We start from the raw sequence: 25,615 nt of genomic DNA, 5'->3' as shown, positions 1-25,615 counted from the left end.
TCAGTTTGCCTAACACGAAGTTCAAAGTATTTGTTTGGACATAAACGCAATTGTATATAATATTTGGCGGCAACAAAAAAATGTGTGTTCGTTTATTCGTCCGCGAAGTTGATTCTGCGCGCGGCAAAGGTAAAATTTTCGCAGCCAGCGAACCGTGCCGCCACTGACTCACAAAGGAGCGTTAAACTGAACGCTTACATTCAAATTCAAATACCATGCTCTGCTCCCCTATTCATGTTCCAAAAAAGATATGAACAACGCGTTTATGATTCTAAACCCATGTATTTAATTGTAACCACTTACAAGAGATAGACATGGTAAAGCATCAAGACTTATGAGTTATATTTTGCAGGTGTTTATTTCTAATATAGGATAAAATATATGCAATGCAAAACTAATATTACATTGCCATCTTTTCTTGCCGCTAATAAATTATTAAAATGTTATAATTAAACTGTCAGGGTTCAAGTTTCAAACGTTTAGAATTTATATAAATTGTAGCATATCTACAAGGTATCTATGAATCATAAAAACTTATGTAAATACTTACCCTTTACTTATAAAGTTTGTATGTGGTAAAGTTGTGACTACTATAATATGTGTAGACGGCCGGCTCGACCGAAATGCAATCACTTATTCGTACAAAGCCGAGGTGAAATAGCAGCTATGATTTTTTTTTTGTGCGATAACTTATTACCGTGGGCAAATCTCCTTCTATCACTAGCCTCTCCTGCATAAAAATTCAGAAACGCACTTACCATGATTCTGGGATTGTGAATCGTTTTGAACAGTGATCACTTACCATCACATACCCGTGCTCTTGTTTACTTGGCCTTCTATAATATAAACTTCTAGTGTTTTAACTAATGGCTGTTAGTCATTTCAACCCGCAATAATTTAAAATAGGCCAGAAAGTGACTAGGGAATATTTAAATGGTTGATTGAATATGTTTCTGTAAATGAATCAACAGAAATTAAGGTTTTTAAATGTCCCTAGTGAGTCTAAAATCACAAAAAATAATTACAATGTTTTGCGTAAAATAATAATGTCATTAATTAAAAGTTAATTCTTTTACTAGCGAGTTAATTTAGAAAAGAACACAAACAAACAATTTGTAACATGCGTTTTAGATTACCGTCAATTAGTGAAATTTTATGTTGCATTCGGGATAAATTTATATTCGGATTGATATTTTTAACAGAACGTTAACATGGAGTTAATAGCCACTAACGCCGGTGTGGCGCTGCACAGCACCATCGACCCACTTCTGTAAATGATGAAATGGAAATCTGAACGAAATAGCTCACCGGTAATGACATTAAAATTAATTCTTCCGTATTTCTGCTTTTAGTGACAGATAAGTTTACGACCGCCGTAACTTTTCCCATACTAAAACTAAATAGGTGTTCACTTAACCTGTGCTCCTCGATTTCCTGTTACATTGTTGATCGCCATTTGTGTTTTTATAGTTGGATAGAAATAAAATGTTCACGCTTAAAATGCGTATTCTATGATAACACTTTGTGCTTAGGCATACGTTATAGTATTTTATTGCTTGTTACGGATATATTCATAAAACAATTTTGTTACATTATTAACGTTGGAAATTATGAAGTCTACTTGCAATATCTTATTTAAACACAATATTTAATCCAAAATATTTGGGATTTGACAAAGAATTGTGGGTTTTGTAACTAAATATTTATAAAATGGCGTCTGTGACACTGAACTTAACCTTATACTGACTGAATTAACATACACAAGACTGAAAATGCATTAATTTAAATGTCTAATGAATGCGTTTGTATTATTCTCGTCGACGTACAGTTTGCGGTTTTAATTAAAATGTTCGTTAGGTATCTGCAAAGTTAATTGTTTGTAATTCACATAATTAATCTTAAAAAAGACAGCATTCATGACAGTGAATTTTTACGAGCGTCGCAATATGAATCTGCGATGAAATTATACGAAGGATTTAATAAGTCGTTGATGTAACCGCAAGTGTCGTATCGTCCAGTCATCGAACGGCTATTATTCTACCCACGTGTTGCGAACGGTCATTAAATTTTGTATGTGGGCTGAGAGTTTTCCTCGGCGAGATTTTTCTCGCGGGAAGCGAGTGGCGAGTGGCTGGTGGCACGCTTGCGCGTGGGCGTTGGGTGGTGTTCGCCAATGGAGCGCGGCCCGCCCCACGCACGCCGTACACGCCTCGCCGTCGCACTATCTGCAAACACGAGATGCTGCCCAAACTTTATGATACGTCTTTGTAGCTAAACTATTTTTAACAATTCAAGTAAATACCGAGACGACGCATTCCCTGAGACTCTTCACAACTAACAGATTCTACATACTACTCATCGCACGTCTGCTCTCCTCTTGGATTGAATTTCTTTCTATTCAGTCATACGTTCAAAGATTTGGAATCTTATATCCATTCGAAAAATTTCTAGTGTCGACTGAATTTCACAACAGTGAGTTTTTATTGCTTTACGCTGCTTGTCAAGTAATTGCCTCCATCAATATGCAGATAAAATAAAATCAACCCATATTCGTGCATACTGCATTATTCTTAATGCTCTAGAAACTATTTATTTTTTTAATTTTCCTAATGAGGAAAAGTGTTTGGTTTTTTATGCTTCGCGTACTTTAATTGCATCGCCGTTTGGATAGATACCTAAATAATTGTCATTATTTAGTGTAATAAATCTCGCTTTAGAAATGACCAGCATGAGCTAATTGTCAGATGTCTATGTTAGCACTCATTAGCATTGCATACTTTAACTAACAGCAGTGGATTAAATCAAAGATTTACAGCGTTACGTATAACGGTTTTTCCAGATTGAAATCTAAAATTTAGGATGGTATACTATAACTGGTTACGTTTTCCTCCACAACGTATTTTTGTTAATTAAATAACTAGAGTTACGGCTTACAGCCACCACACATACAAAAAGAGAATATTTCATAACACGAGTCACAAAGTATAAACCGGCTGAGGCATAGACCGTAATAACGTTTTAATTGAATGGTCGGAGGTCAAATCACTTGTGGACCCGCGTGACCCAGCCTCGACACCGAGCCGCAGAACGAACTATTAGTGAACACTCGGCCATCGTTTAGACCACGCCGTCGACTCACACAAAATTTAAATAACAAATATAATGCAGAGAATTCACTTTTAAGGCGTATTTACGCCTTGAAAGTACACACAAGGCACATTTGCGTATGATATTTAGCACCTATTAAATCAACAACTTAGCGATTGTATTTGTATAAACTTAAAGCACACGCGTGTTAATGAAAATGTGTAATTACTTCACGCAAAACTTCCAAGTGCGCTAATCAATGCTAATATTCTGAGCATAGGTGTTAATCATTGCTAAATATTCGCTCGACAACGGCAACAATATAATTTAATACAAGTTGTCGGGCTGCCTACGTACGCGCAGTCTATCGCATTGTTCACATAAACAAGCGGCCAAATTGTTGCCCTCAGTTATACAAGCCACATTGTTCCACATATTTTGTATCGCGAACGTCACACGATTCGCCGAAGCATCCATTGTCGCTATGTTTGTTTGCGTGCGATCCGTGCAAAACCGTGCAAAATCTCGCACACACGGCTGCCGAAATGAAAACATGCATTGATGTGGCCGCGGCAACATTCTGTCGATACAACAATTATAATTACCAACTAAGTTCTCTAAGAGAGAACTGATTATTGTGAAGAATGTAATTTCAAAGACGTAGGTATAACGAACGCAATGGCTAATGTATAAGTTATATTGACGTCGTATATTCATTTATAAAGACTAGAATTTTATCTACAGGATACATTTATAATTTAACCAAAAACAAATCGCAAAGTCTTACAACGTGCTCTCATACAAAAAGCAAATACTTAAGGCGATACCTCAAGGTCCATTTTCATACATTTTGTTTCGGCTTTAATCTGGGTAACTAAACAAGTATTGGCAAGTAAAGAATTTAAATTCACGTCTAGTTAGTGATTAGTTCTCGCAGTTGAAGAAAAATGTAAAAATAATTAAGAATCAGGGAAAGTTCTGCCTTTAAAATAACGTCATATTAAATATTAAAGGCCCAAATATCCATGATTATTAATTATTTTACGTTTTTCTTTCAACTGCGAGAACTAATCACTAACTAGACGTGAATTTAAATTCTTTACTTGCCAATACTTGTTTAGTTACCCAGATTAAAGCCGAAACAAAATGTATGAAAATGGACCTTGAGGTATCGCCTTAATATGAATAGCCCCCCGCAGTTTTGACAAGTCCTCTCAATTTAGAAATATTAGAATCCACTAATTGAGTTTCTTTCTACGAGTATGCGGGTGGGCAGCATTAAGACGGGGGCAAACCGCTTGGACTCCTGACCCTGCCCTCGACCCTGATCCCGCATTGCAATGGATTTCACACCAAACAATTAGTGCTCGGTCTACAGATTCTAGTCTTTAATTGATGTTGCTCAACACTAAAAGTTTCAAAGTAGAGAAGTTGACCCCCTCATAAATTACAACGCTTTTTTTCTTTCGTTCCTAAATAACAATATTATTTATAGAGGTAAGTTTACTTGTTATTTTTTTTTGGAAATAATACTACAAGCTATATAAATTTATGTAATTAAATTTGAAAAGTTATTTAACACAACTTCTGAGTAAATACTATACGCTACATAAAAGTATAAACTGACCAAATACATAAGACAAAATCGAATCTTTAATGCGATAACTATCAAATAAAATTTGTTTAAAACTTGTGAAACAGGCCCTTAATAAAATTTACTGCAGGCACATAGACAAGTGCGAGCATTAATATGTATTTATTATAATAAATTTTAGATAGTCAAACATAAATTCTAACACTGTGTAACTACTTACTTATAATATGGAGTAATCTAATTAAATATCTTACATCTGTTAAATTAAATAAATCTCTAAATAAATGCAGTATGTCGAAACAAATAAAATGACAAATGTGGCTGGTTCATGTTATTGAGTGGTGTGTGGGGGACAAATTGGGCGCGACAATCGAGTTAGTTGACCCGGGACCCGGCCAATCTCGGCTCACACCACGCGATTAGCTGCACCGGCCACAGACGACTCATAATAAACTATAAGGAGAGATGTGTGTATTTAAATTCTTATACTTGTAACGTAAGTTAAGTTTAGATTATAGGTTTAAAAATAGCAACATAAAAGGCATACATTTTTAATTTTAAAATATTAATAACTTTAATTACTCAGAAATATGCAATCAACCAGAAACGTACTTTTCTTCAATCATATTGTGTTTCATATTTTTAAATTTAGAATCTGGAGACTATCGACATACTAATCCTTGAAATAAAATGTGTTCTAATCTATCATCAACGCCTGTCATATTAAGTGACAACAAATATCACTCACTTCATATATTACATCTCATTTCAATGGTTAAGCGCATTCCAGCTCTGAAAAATATAATATTTTTGTATGAATATTATTAAATTCAAGCGAGCATACAGCGACATATTTTGTTAACAAATAAGTTGACTGTACGTAGTTTAATGATACAAGATTTTAGTTTAAATAAATATATTATTTTTGTATGACAGTCGGAGTTATGATCAACGAATTCAGTCGATATTTAATATTATATAAATAAAATTCTAAAACGCAATAATTGCATGACAAATAAATATTATCATTCTTAAATATCCCTAACTGCACAATACATTATTTGACCATTGTCCTCCAATATTGGTCTGGCGGTCAAGTAGGCTGATTGAATCCTTTTACTTATGACAATAAAAGGACGTGAGCTATCAAAAGCCAGGATCCGTAGCCAAGACGCCTTACTACGATTACGCTACTATAAAACAAAAATATGTATGGGAATGGCATATCCTAGCAATAAGTCTGTGGCTTAGATATATCACTCCTAAACTTTTTTCTTTTTTATTTGAGTTGGTAATTGTAAAATGACGTCTTAGCTACAGCCCCTGGCAATTATTCTTGATACATAAATGATGTTTGCTATAATCAGCGTTTACAACAGTTAGTTTAGCTTTTGTGTAAATTCACCTAGGATAATGTTCGATTAGACTTAAGATATTATGCAGCTACTTAAATTCTACATTATTTTTTTTTTTTATTTCGAGATATTCTATTTGTAAACAGCGAGTCATCAATTTGAACTTCCCGTCTTGAAAATATATAAATCACGCAGGCGAAATAAAACTGCCAAACACTTTTAACGTATTTTACAAAAGTACTTCAGTCCGACATAAAACTCGAGTATCTAACAACACTCAATAACTCCCAGCTTGAATAGATAATTGTGTAGTCGTATATGGGCTATCATCTAATATAGATTTGTAACATCGTGGGACATGATAATTTATTAACGGCCAGCTATGATATAAGTTTTATTAGGAATAATTCATCGCCCCCATCGCCGCTAAACAAGCCGAATGATATATAGGTACATAATTTTATTGGCGATTTGTAATTAGCATAGGACTATATTTCGTGTTTATTCTCTACTGATGTTATTTGTCTGTAAATCTTCCTTAAATAAATAAATAATTCCTACTAGACTATAACTAATCTGCATCTATGTTGCCTTAGTAAACGTTCGTAGTATATTTAATGAGGTATTTTAATGTAGTGAGGTTATTGTTGCGGTACGCAAAAGTATTTTGTCAAAGATATTGTATCAGCAATGCCATACGATGATTTGCTGTTTACGCGATGGTTCAAAATCAGGCGAAATCTTTGGATCTATTATGACATTTATCACATAATTTTTAAAGCTTTCCTCGCATAAAAAGTAATGCGCTTAGATCTTAACTATCGATAATCGATTATCAAGATAATTCGATTATATATTCTTAAATTAAAGAAACAAAAAAAATATATTAAAACAGCTATTATCCGGTTTAAGCTGGTATTTATTCGCATAGAAATAACAAATTTCTACATCAATAATAAAATTTAAATATCGGCATAAATTATACAATACCGCGATGAGAATTAGGATAACAAATATCGAATAGTAGCTGCGATAATGATCTTGAACTTTCCGTAAATCATTATAATAAGCGTGAGAATGCTCAGAAAAAAAGTCAAAAGAATTTATTAATATGCATTGTTTAGTAATATTTAAAAACCGATAAACGTCCAATGGGTTAATACGAAACACCCCTACAAACTTGTTGAAACAAAATTGAGTAGTTTACTCACATTAACCGTTTCACTCTTCATGCAGGCGGTTGTAGTAATTTCATCGTTATTGGTTTGTTATTAATCTTGATACATGCACTTGAATGAATTAAGCATTTTTTATTAAGTTGATTAAAATTCGGTGTCACCCTCTTCGTAACATTATTCAATTATAAATATTGATGAAATGAAACATAAATAGTGGCATATTAATTTGTTATTATTACAAAATCATTAAATACACATAGCCGTCGAAAATGTAAACTAATAAAATAACTGTTAAGTATTGTTTACGAAAAGTGTGCAACTTTACATTAGAAACATTAAGTAAAACATATTTTTTATGATTTATGGTAATATATACCTATTTTGCATTTACAATTTTCTTGCATAATACTTTCTAAAACTTTCAAAGTTATAAAATGTTGTTCAGGTGGATAAAACAAATATGTTAATTAAAACAAGCGGGCACTCAAAATGCACTTAAGCACTAACCACTAAAGTTAGCGAAATTGCCGTCACGGGCCAGCGGGCTGTGTGGGAACATCCCCGGGCCTCGCAGCGGGGGGTTAATGTGGGGGTGACGCGGTGAGGGTGAAGGGGGAGCGGGTAGGAGGCGAGAGGTGCGCGGGGGCGCGCCGTTGGGCGCACGGGGTAAGTGGGATACCGGGCCGGAAGCGCCTGTGTCGGATCGTTCGCGCACCTGTGGGAATGTTCCACGCAATTTGAATATTGCGTTAACACAAATACGAGTTTTTATTTTTTACTAGACAAGCCAATATTAATACGCTGTGTATACTAATTAAGTTGTCTATCATTTTATGCGTAAATAAAACTATACGAAACCGAAATGACAAATAAAATATATTTTAACGTACAGCTTTGAATTCATCTTAGGGGACCCAAGAAACGAAAAACATAAATATTAAATCCGCAATTTCTCAAACAGGTGCAACAACAAGCCAGACGACAAACAATGAAAACATATAAAAAAATAATGAACACATTCACAGTGACGTGATAAAAATTTATCAGCAAAATGAAAAACAGTGAGGAGTGTTTAGACTAACAATATTGACAATATGCTGAAACCGTGTGATATTTATTAATCTAATTTAAAGTTTTAGTTAGTGTGCTCTTTTAAAGTGACTTATATTGTAAATATATAACAAAAGTGATAGAAGATAAAGGACAGTAACAGCCTGCAGGCAAACGACATTCGGACTCAGAGCCCGCAGTCGAAACATACGGCGACGGCGGCCATCGCAGGCATGGGAATCAAAGTCATGATGAAAGCTTTCAATAAGCCAAAAGGTAAGCGCTGCGGGTACTACATGGTACATAGTGCTTGTAACTCATAAACTAAATCGCTTGCCATGAGAGAAACTGTTTGTTTCGATGAACAATAAAAGTAATACAATTTCAAGACAATAATGTTATGAAAATTTTACAATTACATGATCTATAAAGCTCTATCTATAAATTTTTAGAAAACTAATTATTACATAAACATTTAAGCCACAAAATGTTCTGGATTTTTTACTTATTACTTATTTATCATATATTACCAAATATAGTATAGATGAAGCTATTCAAGGCCAGAAGAGTATCAATTCAATTGTACATCGGTGAGGACAGCGTATTATCCTCGAGCAGTGACGCAAGCACGCAACGCTCTCGGTTTCGCATGCACTTGCCCCGAATGTGAACGCGCCGTGACCGAAAGAAATATATGAAAACGTTCATTTACTCAATTAACGTGTGGTTTATGTATCATAGTTATAAGCATATTAAATGGCTGCAACGTTTTCACGCTTCACGTGTTAATGCTTTAAAGTCTATAGGCTATTGTGCGGGCGATTAGTCTTTCGTTCTATGATACTCACCGAGGCATTAGCATTTCATGACAGTTTTCTCTGAGAATGTAAATCCGTCCAGATCGATTAAGCCGATTTACACGAAAATTAATCCGACTTTATCTCTACAGACTCTACAGTCTACATACAACCACATATGCTTACTCCGCCATAAATGAAGCAGCGAGTTCGTCCCGTTGTCTAAACCCGAAGCCGAAAACACCGGTTTCACAACGTCAATTTCCTTCAACATTCATCTTCATATTTTGAAACATCGCGTGTCCGTCCGGCAGGGTGCACCGTTGTGCAACCGACGGGCCATTACCGTAATTATGACTTACTCCTCGCGCATGCTCTGATGATCTTGAAAGTAAAGACCTTGGTTATGCGTACTGGCATGAGAACTGGAAAACAATGTTTGTATACAGATTCGGTTTGGCCGCGTGCTGTTGATGTTCGAGAGTTATGTAAGAATAGGGGTGATTATGTCATTTAAAAATGTGAACTTTATAGTAAAGGGTTGATTGCGAAATATTTCAGCAAATTTTAAGGCTATTGACGTTGGATCACTCTGTATATCAACGACAATTATTAACTTCATTCGTATAAATTATTCTAGTAATAAAGTAAAGATAAAGTTGAGCTGTTAGTTCAAACATATAGATAATACTTTAGTAATTAATTAAAAGTATTGACGATTCCTAAAAAACATCACCTATTAACTATAAAAGCAAACAAAGAATAGTAGAAATTATTTCTTGTACACAATATAAACCACACAAAGTCGTTAAATTGTTGTTTTGTTGTATAAAATGCATTCACGTCTTTGAGTTATAAGTGTATTACTCTTACGAATGTGTTTCTTATCGTCTTGCTTACATGATTCAACGTTGTAAAGTAATAAAGAAGATGACTTCAATACGTCTAAATTGGTTCTATTATGTTGTTCTGCGCCACAGGAGTCTAGGTGCTAGATGTGTCAGCAAACAATTTACACGATTATTTGTTTACCATGCGTCTGATACAACATACAACACACAACTCCACACATCAAACCTGAAAGTCTACCACCCCGAATCAAACATCAGCTAGTCAAACATTTGTATTCCTTGACCGGATACACAGCGGACATGTCACCTTTAAGCTAACGAGCTAAAAAATGCCACCGCTCAAAACCAGTAGCCCGCAGCCGAGACTCAATGCTCTTTCTCATGTGACGAACAATGGTGCTATCAATGAGGCAACAAACAACGGATTTACGACTCAACACATTCTTGAAGCCATAAAAAGTCATAACAATTTACGGGCACAACAAAGAAACAGTGGCATCTAGTACGTCGGGAGCTAATAACGCACCGAGGAGCGCGCATACGCGGGGGCGTCCATTCACGCCGCTGATTGGCCCATCCGGTGCGCGCTCAATGAGATGATGCGCCCGCGACGCGAGCCGCACCGCCGCCGCGCTGCGCCGCCTCTGTCATTGAGCAAAGGTCTCTCGCCTACATTCGTCAGCACACAGTAACGAGTCACAGATCTATAAGAGATAACAGGCCATTGTTACATACTCCCGACACGAAAACTGAACAGTAAAAAATAACAACGCCGTATACATTTAACTTGCTATTAAACACAAAATCAAAACCAAGATACAATCACCCTATACTCATATAATTAACATACAAAAAGCTTGATTTCAGTCAGTTACAATTCAAATTATGGTTGCAGAAAATTGGGTATGAAGTTTTCAAAATCAGCTTACAAATGTATATGTATTACAATAAAATAAAAATAAAAAAAATAAAAATGCTTTATTCATCACGTAGGCGAACATAGTTGCACTTATGATAAGTCAAGGTACATGAGAATATTCAATTATTACTTAATTAGATTAGCTTATATAAACAAAGACAATAAAATAAATGAAAAATATACTTAGTAAACAAAGAAGCCAGCTCGGGCTGGCAGGGAAGAAGAAATAAAATTATGTATGTATGTATTTTTAAATAAGCAATAATACGCAAAACGTTTATTTTCTGCGTGAGTGAGTAGAGAACCGTTTGAAAATAATATTTTTACCGCATTATGAAAGATCCCTCGGATATGGTCGAGTGCGCGGAAGGGTGACACGAGCACACGAATGGTCAATTTCTGAAAACGCATAAAATAATTGGTGTTCACACGCCCGTAGCCGTGAAATTTAACGAATAAATATTTCAACCAGCGACTGGTACCTACGTACCGTGAACAATGAGAGCAATAAATCCGATCGTAAAATAGATCTGTCACTCACTAGCTATTATCTACCGTCGTATCTAACGAGGATGAAAAATTATTGCATATTTATAAACAAAAAGACTAAACTTCAAAACAGTTTTAACTAAAATGCAAAGAAAATATGTAAAATTTCAAATTGAATAATGAACAGACAAAATTTTTTCTTTTATAAGGTAAAAAGAATAGTAATTTAGGTGTTATAATATATTCTCACATTTGTTATGATCAAACATTTTAATGTTTAATATGTAGCAGTCCAACGAGACGGTATATTGATTGATTGATATATTACATCAAAAAAGAAGTTAAACTGTTAATTGTTCCCTAAAAACTAAAGAGCAGCACTAACGGTAATAATAATAAGAGTAATTATAAGCAATAAAAGATGTCGATTTGAATGCGAAGCAGCGCACGCGCCGTTTACGTCACGCGAACTCGGTTCGAGCTGTGAACAATGGGAACAGCAAAAATGGTACGAGCTTTTGTTCTGGTTCGCTATTGTGATCGTCTGTGTCAGAAACGTTACCAACTATCTGTTTGTTCTACAGATATAATATTTAGTGCGTTACAAAATTATTTCATACATACAGCTACTCGATTTAAGTAATAAACAAATGAAACAAAACAAATGCAATGTACGGAATTATTGTACAGTACAACCAAATGTCGTATAAAGAAGTTTATGGTAAACTACGCTATGGAATAAAAAATATATATATTTATTCAATATAGATTTACTGGACGGCTTCTCTCTTCTATCCCGAAGGTGAACTTAAAAATAAACGATTTATTTCAATACTTAACAATCCTTTACTCTACAGGTCGAGTTTATAGGAGCATTGTAAACATAATGAAGCTATTACATGTACTTTATAGTACCTTCCGACTAAATTGCTGGACGCAACAAGTGTCGGTTTAAATATTCCCCCTCGGGAAACAACCCTTGTACGCCACCTGTTACTGCAAGCCACTGAGCTGTGCATACAATAATACTTATTATACAAATATGGACGTACATATTCTAGAAATGTACAACGCTTCGGACTCTTGTTGTCATTGTCGTTATTGTTATTTCTATGAATGTTTGACTGTCTTATAACTTTGTACAAGCTATGTTTCTGAAATAACACTAGTGCATACTTTTATGGCTGGCTCACTATTACAAAGTTCAAAAATGTTCAATAATTCCGAATGATAAATAAAAGGAGAACGATGATTTCACTGGTAAGTGTCTCATATGTGAGAGTCCGTCTGATTAGGTATGCGTTGTCTATTTCTGCAGCCAAGCACCAGTGTGTAGTCACTGTTGTGTTCCGGTTTGAAGGACATTGTAGCCAGTGTAAAAAAAAAAACTAAAAATATCCTAAAACATAAAAATATCTGAGTTCATTACATTTTAGCGTTCCTATTGAATATCTCAATTCCATACATTGAACGAGAATGTATCCTAATTATTCGTAAATCGCAGAAGGTCGGTCCGTCCTCACGTTATTTGGCCACGGCTGAAGCAGGCGGCCGCATCTCCGGTCTTTTGTGCCGTTATTTACGCCATTCACGATTCGTCCCACTCCAATGATGTTACTTAAACCCTCGATATTACCTCGACAATACTAGTTAACACCTTGATTACTTACATGGAAGATTGTGAAGTACAATTGTTTTAGCCCGAGAGCTTGGTTACGTTGAAGCATTATCAGTCTAATCCTCGATAAGAGTCTTTTAAATCAGTTTTCAAGTTTACTTTCCAGTAATGATTTTGAAACCAAGAATCTAGAAAGATGCCTCTTTATATTTCTGCCATCAAGCACCAGTATGCAAAATCTGTTGTATTATTTGAAATACGTTGTAGCCAGTGTAATTGGTGAATAAGATACGACTTAACATCTAATGGCACAGTATGGCTTACACAGTACTGTACCAAGCAGTGCTTTATAATGAAAGGTTCTAGAAGACAAACAGTTTATATGCAGTCTTGAAATTTATCATTATACGAAAGGCATTGCAAGATGATCTCCTCATTTCGTTGTAGAAAGATTTAAATTTATTTTAAAAGATATTAAAATACTCAAACATATGTCTTACTGGTCAGTAATATGGGAATAATACTCGCATTCAGGCAATTTGGTCAGTAAACATTGTAATAAGTAACAAGTGGTTCGAAATCGTATACTTAAGTGACTATAATTTCGCCACATCTTCTTTCTTTTTAATTTGCTTTTATTTCGTATATGTAAAAGCAGTACTTATGCTTTTACAATTCATTTTTATACTAGATGTTGCTCGCGGCTTTGCCCGCGTGGAAAGCCGTATCGCTACAAAAGTTCCTAAAACACTGTAGCGAATTACGACTCTAGTACCGTCTATTTAAAATCCCAGAAGTTCCCATGGAAGCAAATTAACGTGACAAAAAGTAACCTATGTGATAATTCAGGACATGGCCTGTCTGTGAGCCAAATTTCTATTTCTCTGTTTATTTCCATTTCCAAACTTCCAAACATTTTCGCAAACTTTCTATATAATGTTAGTGAGATAAGAAGTAATATGTAACCTAAAAACCAGTAAAATTTACATAAAGCCTATACATGAACGCAATCATCCGTAGCAATTAAGGACGTTAGACGAAAGATACATGTTCCTATGTATTGTCAAGACGGTATATTGCAGTAGGCTATGAGGAACGGTCCAATAGAGCTAAAGTGTTCCAATCCAACATAATTGTACGTCCAATCAACTTACATTGGAGTAGTTACGACAGCGCTATTTCAGATTGTCCTATGATTAGTTGTCAATTAGTAAGATTAATCGTTGTCGTTTGTTCTACTGTCGTTATTACACTGGCACGCGACCTCGAATTTTAGGTTTTTGTTTTAAATAATTTATAAACTGCAATTTTAAATGAATATTGTTTTATCTCGGAGAAATTATTCTCTATAAGTTACGTGACTAAAGCTTACTTCAAAAATAAAAAGGACTGAATGTTGGTCTACACTAAGATTTGCACAGGTGCAAAAGTTATGAGGGTAAAAAAGCCAAATTAATTCTAGAATGAACATGAAAAAAATGATAAATATTATAATTAAACGGTATCATGGATAACGGATGGGGCCCATCGGAAATCTTACGAGACAATTAAACAAAATCACTCCGGATTAATTACTTTAATTACGGAAACGGAAGTCTCCAGTATGTTTTTTGTTGTACTTTAAAAAATACCATTCCAAAGTTTAATGTTAAGTATGACTGTTATTTATACCTACAGGCAATATCTCCTTTGCACATAATTACGCCGAGCTATAAATACGGCACCTCTGCATCGCGGAGTGAAACGTGTCTGCCACTAGCTTGTTAGCTGCACTGTTTCAGCAAATATTGCTGCTTGTGACGCGCCCACGCGGAACAAATATCTTCACTTACAATCGAAATATATATTTAAATAGAAAAAAACAATTATATATTAGTTAACATAACATTTTTTTATAATAAATCAGATACAATTTAAGATAAATTCATATTTGTTAAGTAAAAAAAATTATTCATGGGTTTATATTACTTAATAAATATTTTGTTTGTTTTATAAAAATTAAATACTGAATGCTTACCTCGCACCCTACATTGTAGATAGCACTTTCGAGTAACGTTACCGATAAGGTATTTTACTGACTCCATTAAGTGAACCGCTTTATTGTGTAACTAAAGATACACCATACAATTAGTGATATGTACGTGAAATGAAACAATTTTATTTAAATGTTCGCTGAGGAATTTCCTAACTCTTTAATCTTTGAAATAAAAAATGACCTTGGTTTGAACGCTCATCCAACATTAACGACCACGGGGGCGGGTGCATATTTCAAAGACGCACCGAGATACGTTCACATGACATGATTTTCCTATTACTTTATTAAAAGAAACATATTTTTTGTGCCAGTATTTTGAAAATAGTCAAAGCACTTTGGCTTTATCTGTTGAAGTTCTTTGCGCGTAACAATCAAAAACTTTACAACAGAGCAAAAACTTTTTAATGACGATGTAATGGCTGGTACGAGTTGTAAAATTAATTAATGGTACATGCTTTCTGCAAACAGGTAGCAATATACTCTAGTCTGACTGCAACTACAATGTAGCATTATTGACTAGAAGATTTTACCTCACTTGTTTGAACACTGTAATAATCCATTTACGAATTCGACTTGTTGACCTTGTGTTCACATGACAAGCGACACGATACATCCTATTAATATATTCAAGCAACAAAAAATCACTCACGCACTCTAAATGATGCTGACGATTGGTTCGACCATTTAAATTTAATTGATGTCGTATTTTTACTATATACCATCGCCAGCTGAACTGTGCAGAGCGGAGAGATATTTTCAACGGACAATGATGATTTTAAAATTTCAAAGATATTACGATTCTGTCGATTATTTTCATTTACGCTATATTAAGATGCAGGAAAGGTTGTGAGAGTGTACGCGTACAGTTTTTCAGCCTGTTCATAAATTTATTATTCGCTTTGGTCTCGAAGCCAGAGGCGAGTTCCATAGCCGCGTTGTATCACGATTGCCATTATGTAGATAGGTAGATACGCACACGTATTGTTAGCTGCAGGTGCGTTGATACATTCGCAATATTTTATACGTGATTATCTCATCTACAAAGGTTGAGGCGCGAGGCATTTTTATACTTGTAGAAATAAACAACGACCAGCGAGGATTCATGTTTGCAGAATTTCTTTTATCATTTAAAATTCATGAGGTGAACGGGAATTTTTTAAATAAAATTAATAATATGTAACATTTTATAAGTGTGAGCATTTCATGCTTCGTTATAAATATTTCTAATAATACTCGTGTTCCAAACACATTCCATTCCAATATTATGTACTGTACAACATTTACGTCATAGGGACATAATTTTATAAAATCAGGATGTCGGTTAATATTAAATCAATGGCAACGGTGGGCACATAGTTTTCAAACGCATTCTTGTGCGTTTCAAAGATGCGTATGCGCAATAATCGTGAGTCAAGTGCAGCTGCGCGAGATATATAGTGCGAGTAAATCACAATGAGCCGGAGTTGGTGCAATTAATGTCCGCGTGATTCCCGACTAGCGAGCGGCAAACAACCTACGTAACACCTTTGCATCGATATTGCCAACTTTATTTATATTAATCGGCTATAAACTTAAACTGTTACATAAACTCTCCTTGTCGTCAGTTCTATTCAAAAGGAAATTATTTCAAAGAGTCGCAAATATGCGAAAACTATTAAATAGCAAGAGAACTGTCGCAGCGGCACATCTTTTAGAGCTCGTTCAAGTGAAATAATGGTAAAATGGTATTGAGATGACCTATATATTTCTTGACTTTCAAAAGTCGAGTCGGAACATGCTCTGAGTGCAAGTAGCGGTCTATAAAATGAACTTTCATATCATTGAGGCACAGAAAAAAATCTGATTGAAACTAAAAAGAAAAACATAAAGAGAAATATAAATTATATCTGAACGAGGTTCGGCTAGAGCGGATCGGAGCCGGAGCGGGCACCGACCGTGGGAGAGGTGCACAAATCTCCGCATCTCAGAACTGGTCGGCAGGTGTGCGAGGGCCACTTACGCACACACCCACACGCACGCACATCGACACACAAACCAGCCGCACTTATGAATGAAGTCTGCATCCATACAACCTCACACTTACATGCAAGCAGCAAGTACACACGCACACAAACAACATTCAATCTCGCCCGTTTATCTCTGATTTATTTTATTTAAAATCATCAAGTCTCAAAAAGTCGACTATTAATTTGTTCTTCGGTGCACGGTAAAAAGCAGTAGATAAAGTAATTAATATGACTGATAACGATCTTAAAGGGACTTACCCGAAAAGCTTTATCTCCGCCTGGCGACTTAAAAGCATTCTTCAAATCAAACAAAACACGTCAAATATGTCTAATGAATTATAATTAAAAATGTTTAGGAAAACTACTTTTATGTAGGATAAATATTTGGTTTTTGAACACAATATTCCCGAATTGCCTCAAAAAAAATTGTAATAAGTTACAATAAGTTATATTTGTGCTGGCTAGCATACTAGTTTCGTGCCGTTTGTTCATGTAATCGCCATTTAATTGTACATACTTAAAGGTAACGGCTAATCAATTTATGGCGCATATTGTTTGATTGCAAAGCAATACTTAAATCAAAATCAATTTCAATAATAAACGCCCTTGGAGAACAGACCATTTATATAATTTTTATTAGAGTAACAAGAATGATAATCATTGTGCTGCTTTCATCGTATAATATGGGATCGGCACAATTTACTATCAAAGCCATACAGGCCGGGTGCGGTAGCCAGATACCGAGTGGCTTCGCTTTTACACAGATTGCAGAAAATATTATGTTTATTACTTTTATAACCAGCCAATCTGACCCTTCTGGAGAATCCTAACATGTTTGATAAACCACAACATGTAGCGCACGAAGTTTTGATTTTATCGAAATCAAAGCTTCCTGGCTGACGGGTTCGATCACAAGGACAGTTAAAGTGAAATTCGATTTTTCTGCTTAGTATCAGCCCGGAGTCTAGGTTTGTGCTTGGCAAATCACAATAGGCCCGCCCTACATAAAATAGAGTCAAACATAGACGTAACATAGACAAAATGTGGGTGTGTTATGCGTCTACGGACCCTTGAAAAGAAAATGGTGATACATATTACATATTATGTAATAACGTAAATTGTTTTGTTGCAGACATCCCGTCGCAGGTGCCGCCACTGACGCCTGGCACCAACAAGAAAATGGCCGAGGCGCTGAAGGCCACCTTCGCCTCCTGGGAGAAGGAACAGCTGCGCCTCGGCGTACCCAAAGGTGAGTATAAGGGATATAGCCCTCCCGATTTTTAGACCTTACAGGGATTGGTTTTTGTAACCACGCAACACAAATGTAGGCCTTTTTTAAAAGACGAAGACACCGATTAACCTTCCATATTCTAAGCTTTTCAGCATATGGTTTAACTTTAAAATCAATAAATAATGCAATCACAGTATATAAAATGCTGTAGAGTTCTATGAATCTACTGAGACTCGACGTGATCTAATTTGGGTTCTTATAAGTTGTTCGATAACTTTTCATTATGACAATCCTCAGTCGGGGTGTGTGTTTTATCTCACAATGATATAAACAAATAAGATTCATACGGAATCGTTCAGTTCTTTATGGCCAGGAAGAAAAGCTAATAAAACCGCATAAATATAATTTTAGACTTCAATCGGCGAGATCTGAGAGCCGAACAGTTATTTGGAAGTATTCATCAGAAATTGATAATATTCAATAGAAACTAATCTTCAGCTGGAACTAGTAAATCTGTATATACATATGTATTATTAAAAAAACAGCAATGCAACATTACAAGATATTTTTTGTAACAAAAGCTTTCACTACAAGTCGTAATCATTTGCGTAATAACCTGATCCAAAGATGACGCAAAAAAAACTAAGAAAATGCTTCAGTTAAAGCAATGTAAGTTATTTGGATAATCCAAGAAGTAAATTAGCGTGTAACTTACAGACCTTTAGCTAACAACAATCTAAATTCGAAAACGCAAATGAATGTTTACATTTAGCTTGTACCTACGTATTTAAGAAGCCTTACAATGTTGGTTGTATTTTTTCCGTCATTCATTATTTAAGCGTATAGTGGTTACAAGCAAAAACTGTTAGCGCAGTGCTCAGGCGTATAAACAAGGCATCATTTGCATATGGTAATGTGATGGACGAGTCACCGCGTCGCGACTGCGACCGCCAGCGCCGCGTCTGTCTTCGTGCTCCGGCGCGGATCAACATTAACTAAGTACTACGCTTGTTTCGGTAGCAGTTTTATCTTGCGTTAATCGCCAATAATTAAGATTAATATACGAGCTGTAGGCGCGAATTAAGATTATGTCTGAGGCCGTTTATAGAGCGTGGTCACGAAACGTCATATTATATTGATCGATGTATTTTGATATTGCTGATGGATGTGATGATTGGTATCCAAAGTAATAAAACTAGATGCTTATTACTTTGTCTATAGTTGCAATTTCACAAAAATTGTAAAAAAACCATGAAGGCACCGACGTTTTATTAGATATGCTTTATTACTTGCCACGCTGTATTAATAATGAGTGTAATGCGAATTTCGTGGAAGCATGCATTAGTGGAGTGCACTAGGATCGTAGATCGGACAGGTGGCGGGTTCGTCGGCCGCGGGCGGGCGGAAGTGCGTGCGTCTGCGCCGCGTCTATTCGCGCTTCCGGTGCGCCCGCGCCCGCGCCGGCGCATCCAACACAAAATCACGCGCGCGACGTGTGAACGCTTTCTCATAGTAAAATTTGCATTAGTAAAATGAAACAATATGAACTAAACAGTATGCCTCACGCCTGATATTTGCATGTAGAAGTCTCCGCGGTTCACACTTCGGTATTAATATTATATATTATATTATATATACTCTACATGATACGTTATAATAATAACAGGGCAGCGTCATTAGACTTATATGACGTAAAGCTAAGAATAATATATTTATTTCATAAAACCGACCCATTTCTGTAGGCTCCAATAATATTAATCTAACTATATACAATGAACGTTGTGCAACAAATCCATTAAAAAAACATAAACCGCAATATTTCAAGGATCATTACATGTCATCATTAAAAAAAGTTGTTTCGTTATCAGAAGACTATAATTTATATGTACGCTGATAAATTACACTTCATGCGCCAAATCAACCACATTCGCTTTAATTGTTCAACGTAATAAACAAAATAATAAAACCAAATTTGATAATCGAGTAATGGGAGCGAAGGCTTGTTACTTGGCTTCGTACTGCCATTAACTTGTTCAAAATACTTGACTGGTGCAGAAATGCATTGCAAATATATTGTATTGATAAATATAAACAATATAGGCAGAATAATTTACGCATAAATAATACATAATATTTTCTCAAGTAGTATAATATATTATTTAAGTTCCACTTTAAAAGCAGAAACTCGGAAGATGCATGGACCATGTTAGAGATTCAATTTAACTTACAGTTACTCTGTGTTGTAATTATTTTTCTCATCACTTCAACACAACTTCAAGAATAATTAAATAAAAATGACAGAAGGTAGGTTATAATTGATAAGCGCTCTTTCAATAAAACCCATGTTACGATGCGCAATCATTCTTTTTATGTTTATTGTTTTTAAAGTGCATAACAATTTACCTTTTAACTAAGTGCTTATGTGTTTAGAACATTGTGTGTGTATTCCTGACAAAAGGACAAACTATAATGTCTCTGGCATGTCACAGGTATAGTCGGAGAAGAAGCTTATACGAGTATTAAACTCTTGGGATTTTAGGTATCATCTAAATATTAAATAGTAAGGCAATAATTTTTAAGAAACAAAGCAGAAGCATTTCTCAATCATTACAATAAATAACTATAAAAATATGTATTGCAAACATTATATTAGATATATAACTACTAAGTGTATTATCTTAATACATAAATAATCATATACGTCAAAAATATTCATTTCGGTCACAAAAACTACAGCGAAGTCACAAAGTTCCTTAAAAATAATTAACTCATAAAAAACATACGCTCAAAACCCCTGGCTTTAGAAATGAAACAACTAAATCTGTCGATCGTAGATACCCATCGATACAGAAGTGGTCACCAAACAAAATACACGTAAACAGTGGTTGTCGTTACCGTCTTATCAGCAGATCTTGAACATAAAATGAATCCCGTGGTTCACAATGTTCAGATAGCTTTCCGGGCAGACAAGCGTTATCTCAACATCGGTTGTTAATGAAATTGGTCCATTAACATACGAGGCGTGCTTTGTTTTGTTCGTAAATACGGAATAACGAATGGATTGCGCATTCTGTACACTTGTTGTTTATGTAGGTACTAGAGCTTTAAATTTATCATCGCAATACCGGAAAAAACTTTTCTGTTTCAAATATAATAAAAGCCGACGAACTAACAACTTCCTAGACTTCATATCACAAAATAAGAAAAATACATCTAACAAAGATGACGAATCTTTAAATGAGTATACGAGAATTTCCTTTATATCAAGAGCATAATATTATCTTTATAGAATAGTGGTATTTTTTCCCGTACAAACTCCTGTATCAAGGATGTACTCAAACATTGTTAGTTTGCACTTGATCAAATAGACAGTAGTTTCAAACAATCTATATTTTTTCTCGATATTTTCTGAATGTTGATTATACGCCATCTTGTTCAACGTGCGGCGATAACTAACTTGGAAAACAACCGTACAAATTGTATGGAATAATTTTCTAAGGCTGCAAAACTTCATCCAATTAATAATGAACACTGAACAGTCTGGCAACTGGAAAATGCAGTTATGAGTATTTACACATAAACTAAACTGCCTTTGCTTCTTAAGTTCAATATTTCTAGTTATGCTCTTACTACCGTTACCGTAAAGCTGTTCACGTTTCCATTATACGGAGAAAGATTTAGCTCATTAAAATTATTTTTACTATTATTCTTTTCCTAGTGTATTAAAACAGACCTTACAGTGTTGTCTATAAGGGCTGTAAAGTGACCGTATATTATTCTCAATTTTATGAATTAAAGAGAGAAATATAAGTATTTTAGACTGCCCTATTTAAAGAAGAAATTATTATAAGTAATTATTTTTTGTTGTGAAAATATTTTATTTCTGTTATAATACAATTAGGTCCATCTCTATAAATCATTAATTAATACCACTGAAATTGATATTTATAACGTATCGTAGCCATTTATGTAAACTGCAAGGTCCACGTAAACATTAAAACTAAATAGCGTGTCCCGAAGGCGGCCACCGACTAAAAGCTGTAATTAAACTAATTATTCATTATTAACCAGCTCTCGCCCCGTTTTGAAGGGAAAAACTCTAGTTCCGAGACGAAGCAATTTGTTACATCGGCCAGATAACTACGTTTGTATCGATTGAGTTTTTCTCCTAGCCACTTGTGCCGGGAAATTCTTGGTACCGACACGAATTTTTATTCAAGTTTTCCTCGTTGACTTATTTGGAGTCGTACTGAACTAAATCTTAAGTTAGGTAATTTCCGATTTCTCTAAAATATCCCAACATTTAAAGGTACGGATGCTATCAATTCGTGTATTCTAAAATAGGTACAGATCAATTGTACAATAGACATATTTGTATCCATGGTACCAAACTATTCGCATTTACTACTCGCATTCAAACATTTGTATCCTGCAGCAAAGACATTAATGCCATTAGAAATCATTTTGATCACAGTTAGAAAGAGGCGATTACTTCAGACGCATACATTTGGGCGCCAAGGTCGACTCGCTTCCGCCGCGCGTGTGGCAAGTTCCGGTGTTGGGCAACGCGTCGGTTCGCTGCCCGGCTAATTGTTCGCGTTGCATTGCTGTCAGCTACAATTGTCTATTTTATGGGCTGATAGATCGCGCATATAGCCCAGAAAACGTAAAGTTTGAGAAGAGTAGGGTTAAATATAACAACAGAGTTGAGGAGGGTATTTAGGAATTCGTCTTTGAACAATTCTGGTAACAGTGTCTAGAAAATTTTCCAATTATTATTACTCTGGTCTGACTAATGTTCGGCATTAGATATGTTATTAATATTTGTAATTTTTTATCTCTACTTGATAATTTCATAGTAAATTCTACTCGTCACATAAAAGTATAAACCAACCAAATATAAAAGTCTTACTCTAATATATATTCCCAAATAAATGATGATAAAATGAGTTCTATTTACTCCTTACTATATATTCGAAAAACATTAAAATAAAGTAATATTTCAATGTTTAAAGAGAAATCCATCAAACTCTGTAGTTCTACTGGTTACTATACCATCCAAAAAAAAATATAAAAACATCATTCTTGATCAATATAAAACTTATATTTTTTTAATCAGATCCTCGACAATGGAGCGAAGTTGCCGTCACTGCGTGGTTGCGTTGGGCCGCGCGCGAGTTCTCTCTGGAAGGCGTGGCGCTGCAGCAGTTTGCTCGCGCGCAGGGCAAGGATATCTGTGCTATGGGCCGCGACGAGTTCGTCGCCAGGGCACCCGCCTTCATGGGCGACATACTCTGGGAACACCTCGAGATTTTACAAAAAGGTAAATAATATCCCTAACAAAAGGAATTATTTTATATTACTACAAAGGACTACAAGCAAACGCCGAGATCAGTTGCTTTTCAAGCACAGAAATGAGCAAGAAGTTAACAAAAGTTACGTTGACAACAATGTATCACAATAAAGATTTCATTCATGTTTTACCCAGATGTTGAAAAAGAACGGTCGCTGCTCGCCAACGTGCCGCCCAATATGTATGAGAGCAACGTGTGCCTCCCCGAGCTGCCAGACTACATCCCTCCGCCAGCTCACCACTACAATAACAACAACAACACTGGTAAGTACATATAAGAATAATATCAGCCCTGTATTATATACTGTCCCACTGTTGGGCACGGGCCTCCTCTATTTCTGAGAGGGAATAGGCCTTAGTCCACCACGCTGGCCTAGTGCGGGTTGGTAGACTTCACACTCCCTCGTAAATTCCTAAGTAAGTACATGCTCTCTTCATTATCATAAACAATTGACTCTGTATCTGTCCAACTATTAGAATATTGGCAAAAAATATGTTGAGAATAAAGAGAACTTGGGTCAGTAATTGTCCTACCCGGTAGTTATTTCGATTGACACTTACCGAAAAGATAAAGTTTCTTAAAGGTAGTCAATTTTGTGAAGATTTTATTCGGTTCAAACTCAATGTTCGTGGTACTGGTAAACGTCCTTAGGCGGTGTCTTAAGTAATTAACTACCTTTTTGTCCCTATATTAATTTCTGAAGCATAAACAAAATACCGATTCATTATATTAAGGTTTTATGGTAAAGCTTATATGGTAAAGCACATGGTTCATAGTGTTATATGACAATGGCTTAGCCCGCGTTAAAACTTACGGCGGAACTTTGCTACGTTGCTTCTTTAAATATCCTCGTGTTTTGAATTTGTAATTTAACATCTACCTACGTACAAAAGTACTTAGTAACATTTTCCCGAAAATGTTCCGCGAATTCCATGTTACGATTTTTTGCATCAACACAATGTACCCGCGTTAACAAAATAATATTAATGTTGATCCTAATACACGAATATTTACTTTAAATTATTTTTATAATATCAACAAATATATCACCATAATTTTGAAATATTTTGCGAACACCATTAAAGGTGAATTTAAAAACGAATATTTTCTTAGCACTTGACCGATTTGTTAAGCATCAAATAGTAAAGATAAACTGGTCGATGGCTTATCTTAGAAAACCGAGGCTCATTAACTTGCGTTTACGATAACCCGACAATTACGAACTACAGCGCGTTACCGACCACAATCACACAGTAAAACGTATAAACGTCTAAGCTTTTATCCACATAGAATTTTAATTACTTTCATGTACCCTCTTAAAGTAATTAAATTACATTTCTTGACTGGTGAAAAGTGTATTTCGAATTAAATACAGCTATAAAGTCATCTATATTCTGCAATGACACACAAACAAATAGAGTAACTGGTGTTAAATCTTATGTCTCCCTTGTAATATTACGCGTACAGTGGTCGTTAATTATAAAAATGGAAACACATTTTATGTTGATTTACATTCTAACTATTGGGACAAGCTGCAAAATACTCTTAGTTATAAATATTGCACTCCACTGTCTCACTACGCTCTGCGATAAGAAGCAATACGTTGCAAAGTTAAATGCCACATGTAGAGGAATAAAGTAAAAAATTATATCAAATACCCAGGATTACGACTGTTTCTGCTATGAAAAATTGCTACGACAAACTTGTAAGTCAATGCGACCGAAAGCTATGCCGGTTTATTTTGTGTATTATGGGATTTCACAAGGGAAACGAAACCTATAGAATATTTCCCATTGACCTAGAGTTATGAAATTTGGCATGATAAAATGTTTTACACTAACTGTTGAGAAAAAAAAACACTTTTCATATGTGCCTTTATAACCAAAACGAAATTTAATATTACAAACATATAAATTGCGGTTGGTTCAATAAATGTCTCTAGGAAGCGAACGGCAACGTCAAGTTTGTTACATACCTGTGTACTTAGATACCTTACCTACAAGTTCGTACGGAATCCTTAATCCGCGAATCCAGCTCACACATATTTTTTT

General features: G+C 35.2%; 1 protein-coding gene across 3 annotated transcripts in view; it reads left to right on the top strand.

Annotated features, from left to right (window-relative positions):
* Positions 1-25,615, top strand: part of LOC115443427 (ETS-like protein pointed) — a 135,821-nt gene that overhangs the window by 78,972 nt on the left and 31,234 nt on the right. For 2 of the 3 annotated variants that reach the window (XM_030168820.2, XM_030168819.2), the window contains exons 4-6: positions 18,112-18,228; positions 23,330-23,533; positions 23,699-23,827. In XM_030168820.2, coding sequence (XP_030024680.1) covers positions 18,112-18,228; positions 23,330-23,533; positions 23,699-23,827 — 450 coding nt within the window. Of the gene's footprint in view, positions 1-8,175; positions 8,541-18,111; positions 18,229-23,329; positions 23,534-23,698; positions 23,828-25,615 lie in introns of all 3 variants that reach the window. The other variant, XM_030168821.2, reaches the window with a different exon arrangement.

The sequence above is a fragment of the Manduca sexta genome, chromosome 13, assembly GCF_014839805.1.
Source record: "Manduca sexta isolate Smith_Timp_Sample1 chromosome 13, JHU_Msex_v1.0, whole genome shotgun sequence".
Taxonomy (NCBI): domain Eukaryota; kingdom Metazoa; phylum Arthropoda; class Insecta; order Lepidoptera; family Sphingidae; genus Manduca; species Manduca sexta.
The sequence above is the reverse complement of the archived record's forward strand: the minus strand, read 5'-3'. Positions and strand labels throughout refer to the sequence as shown.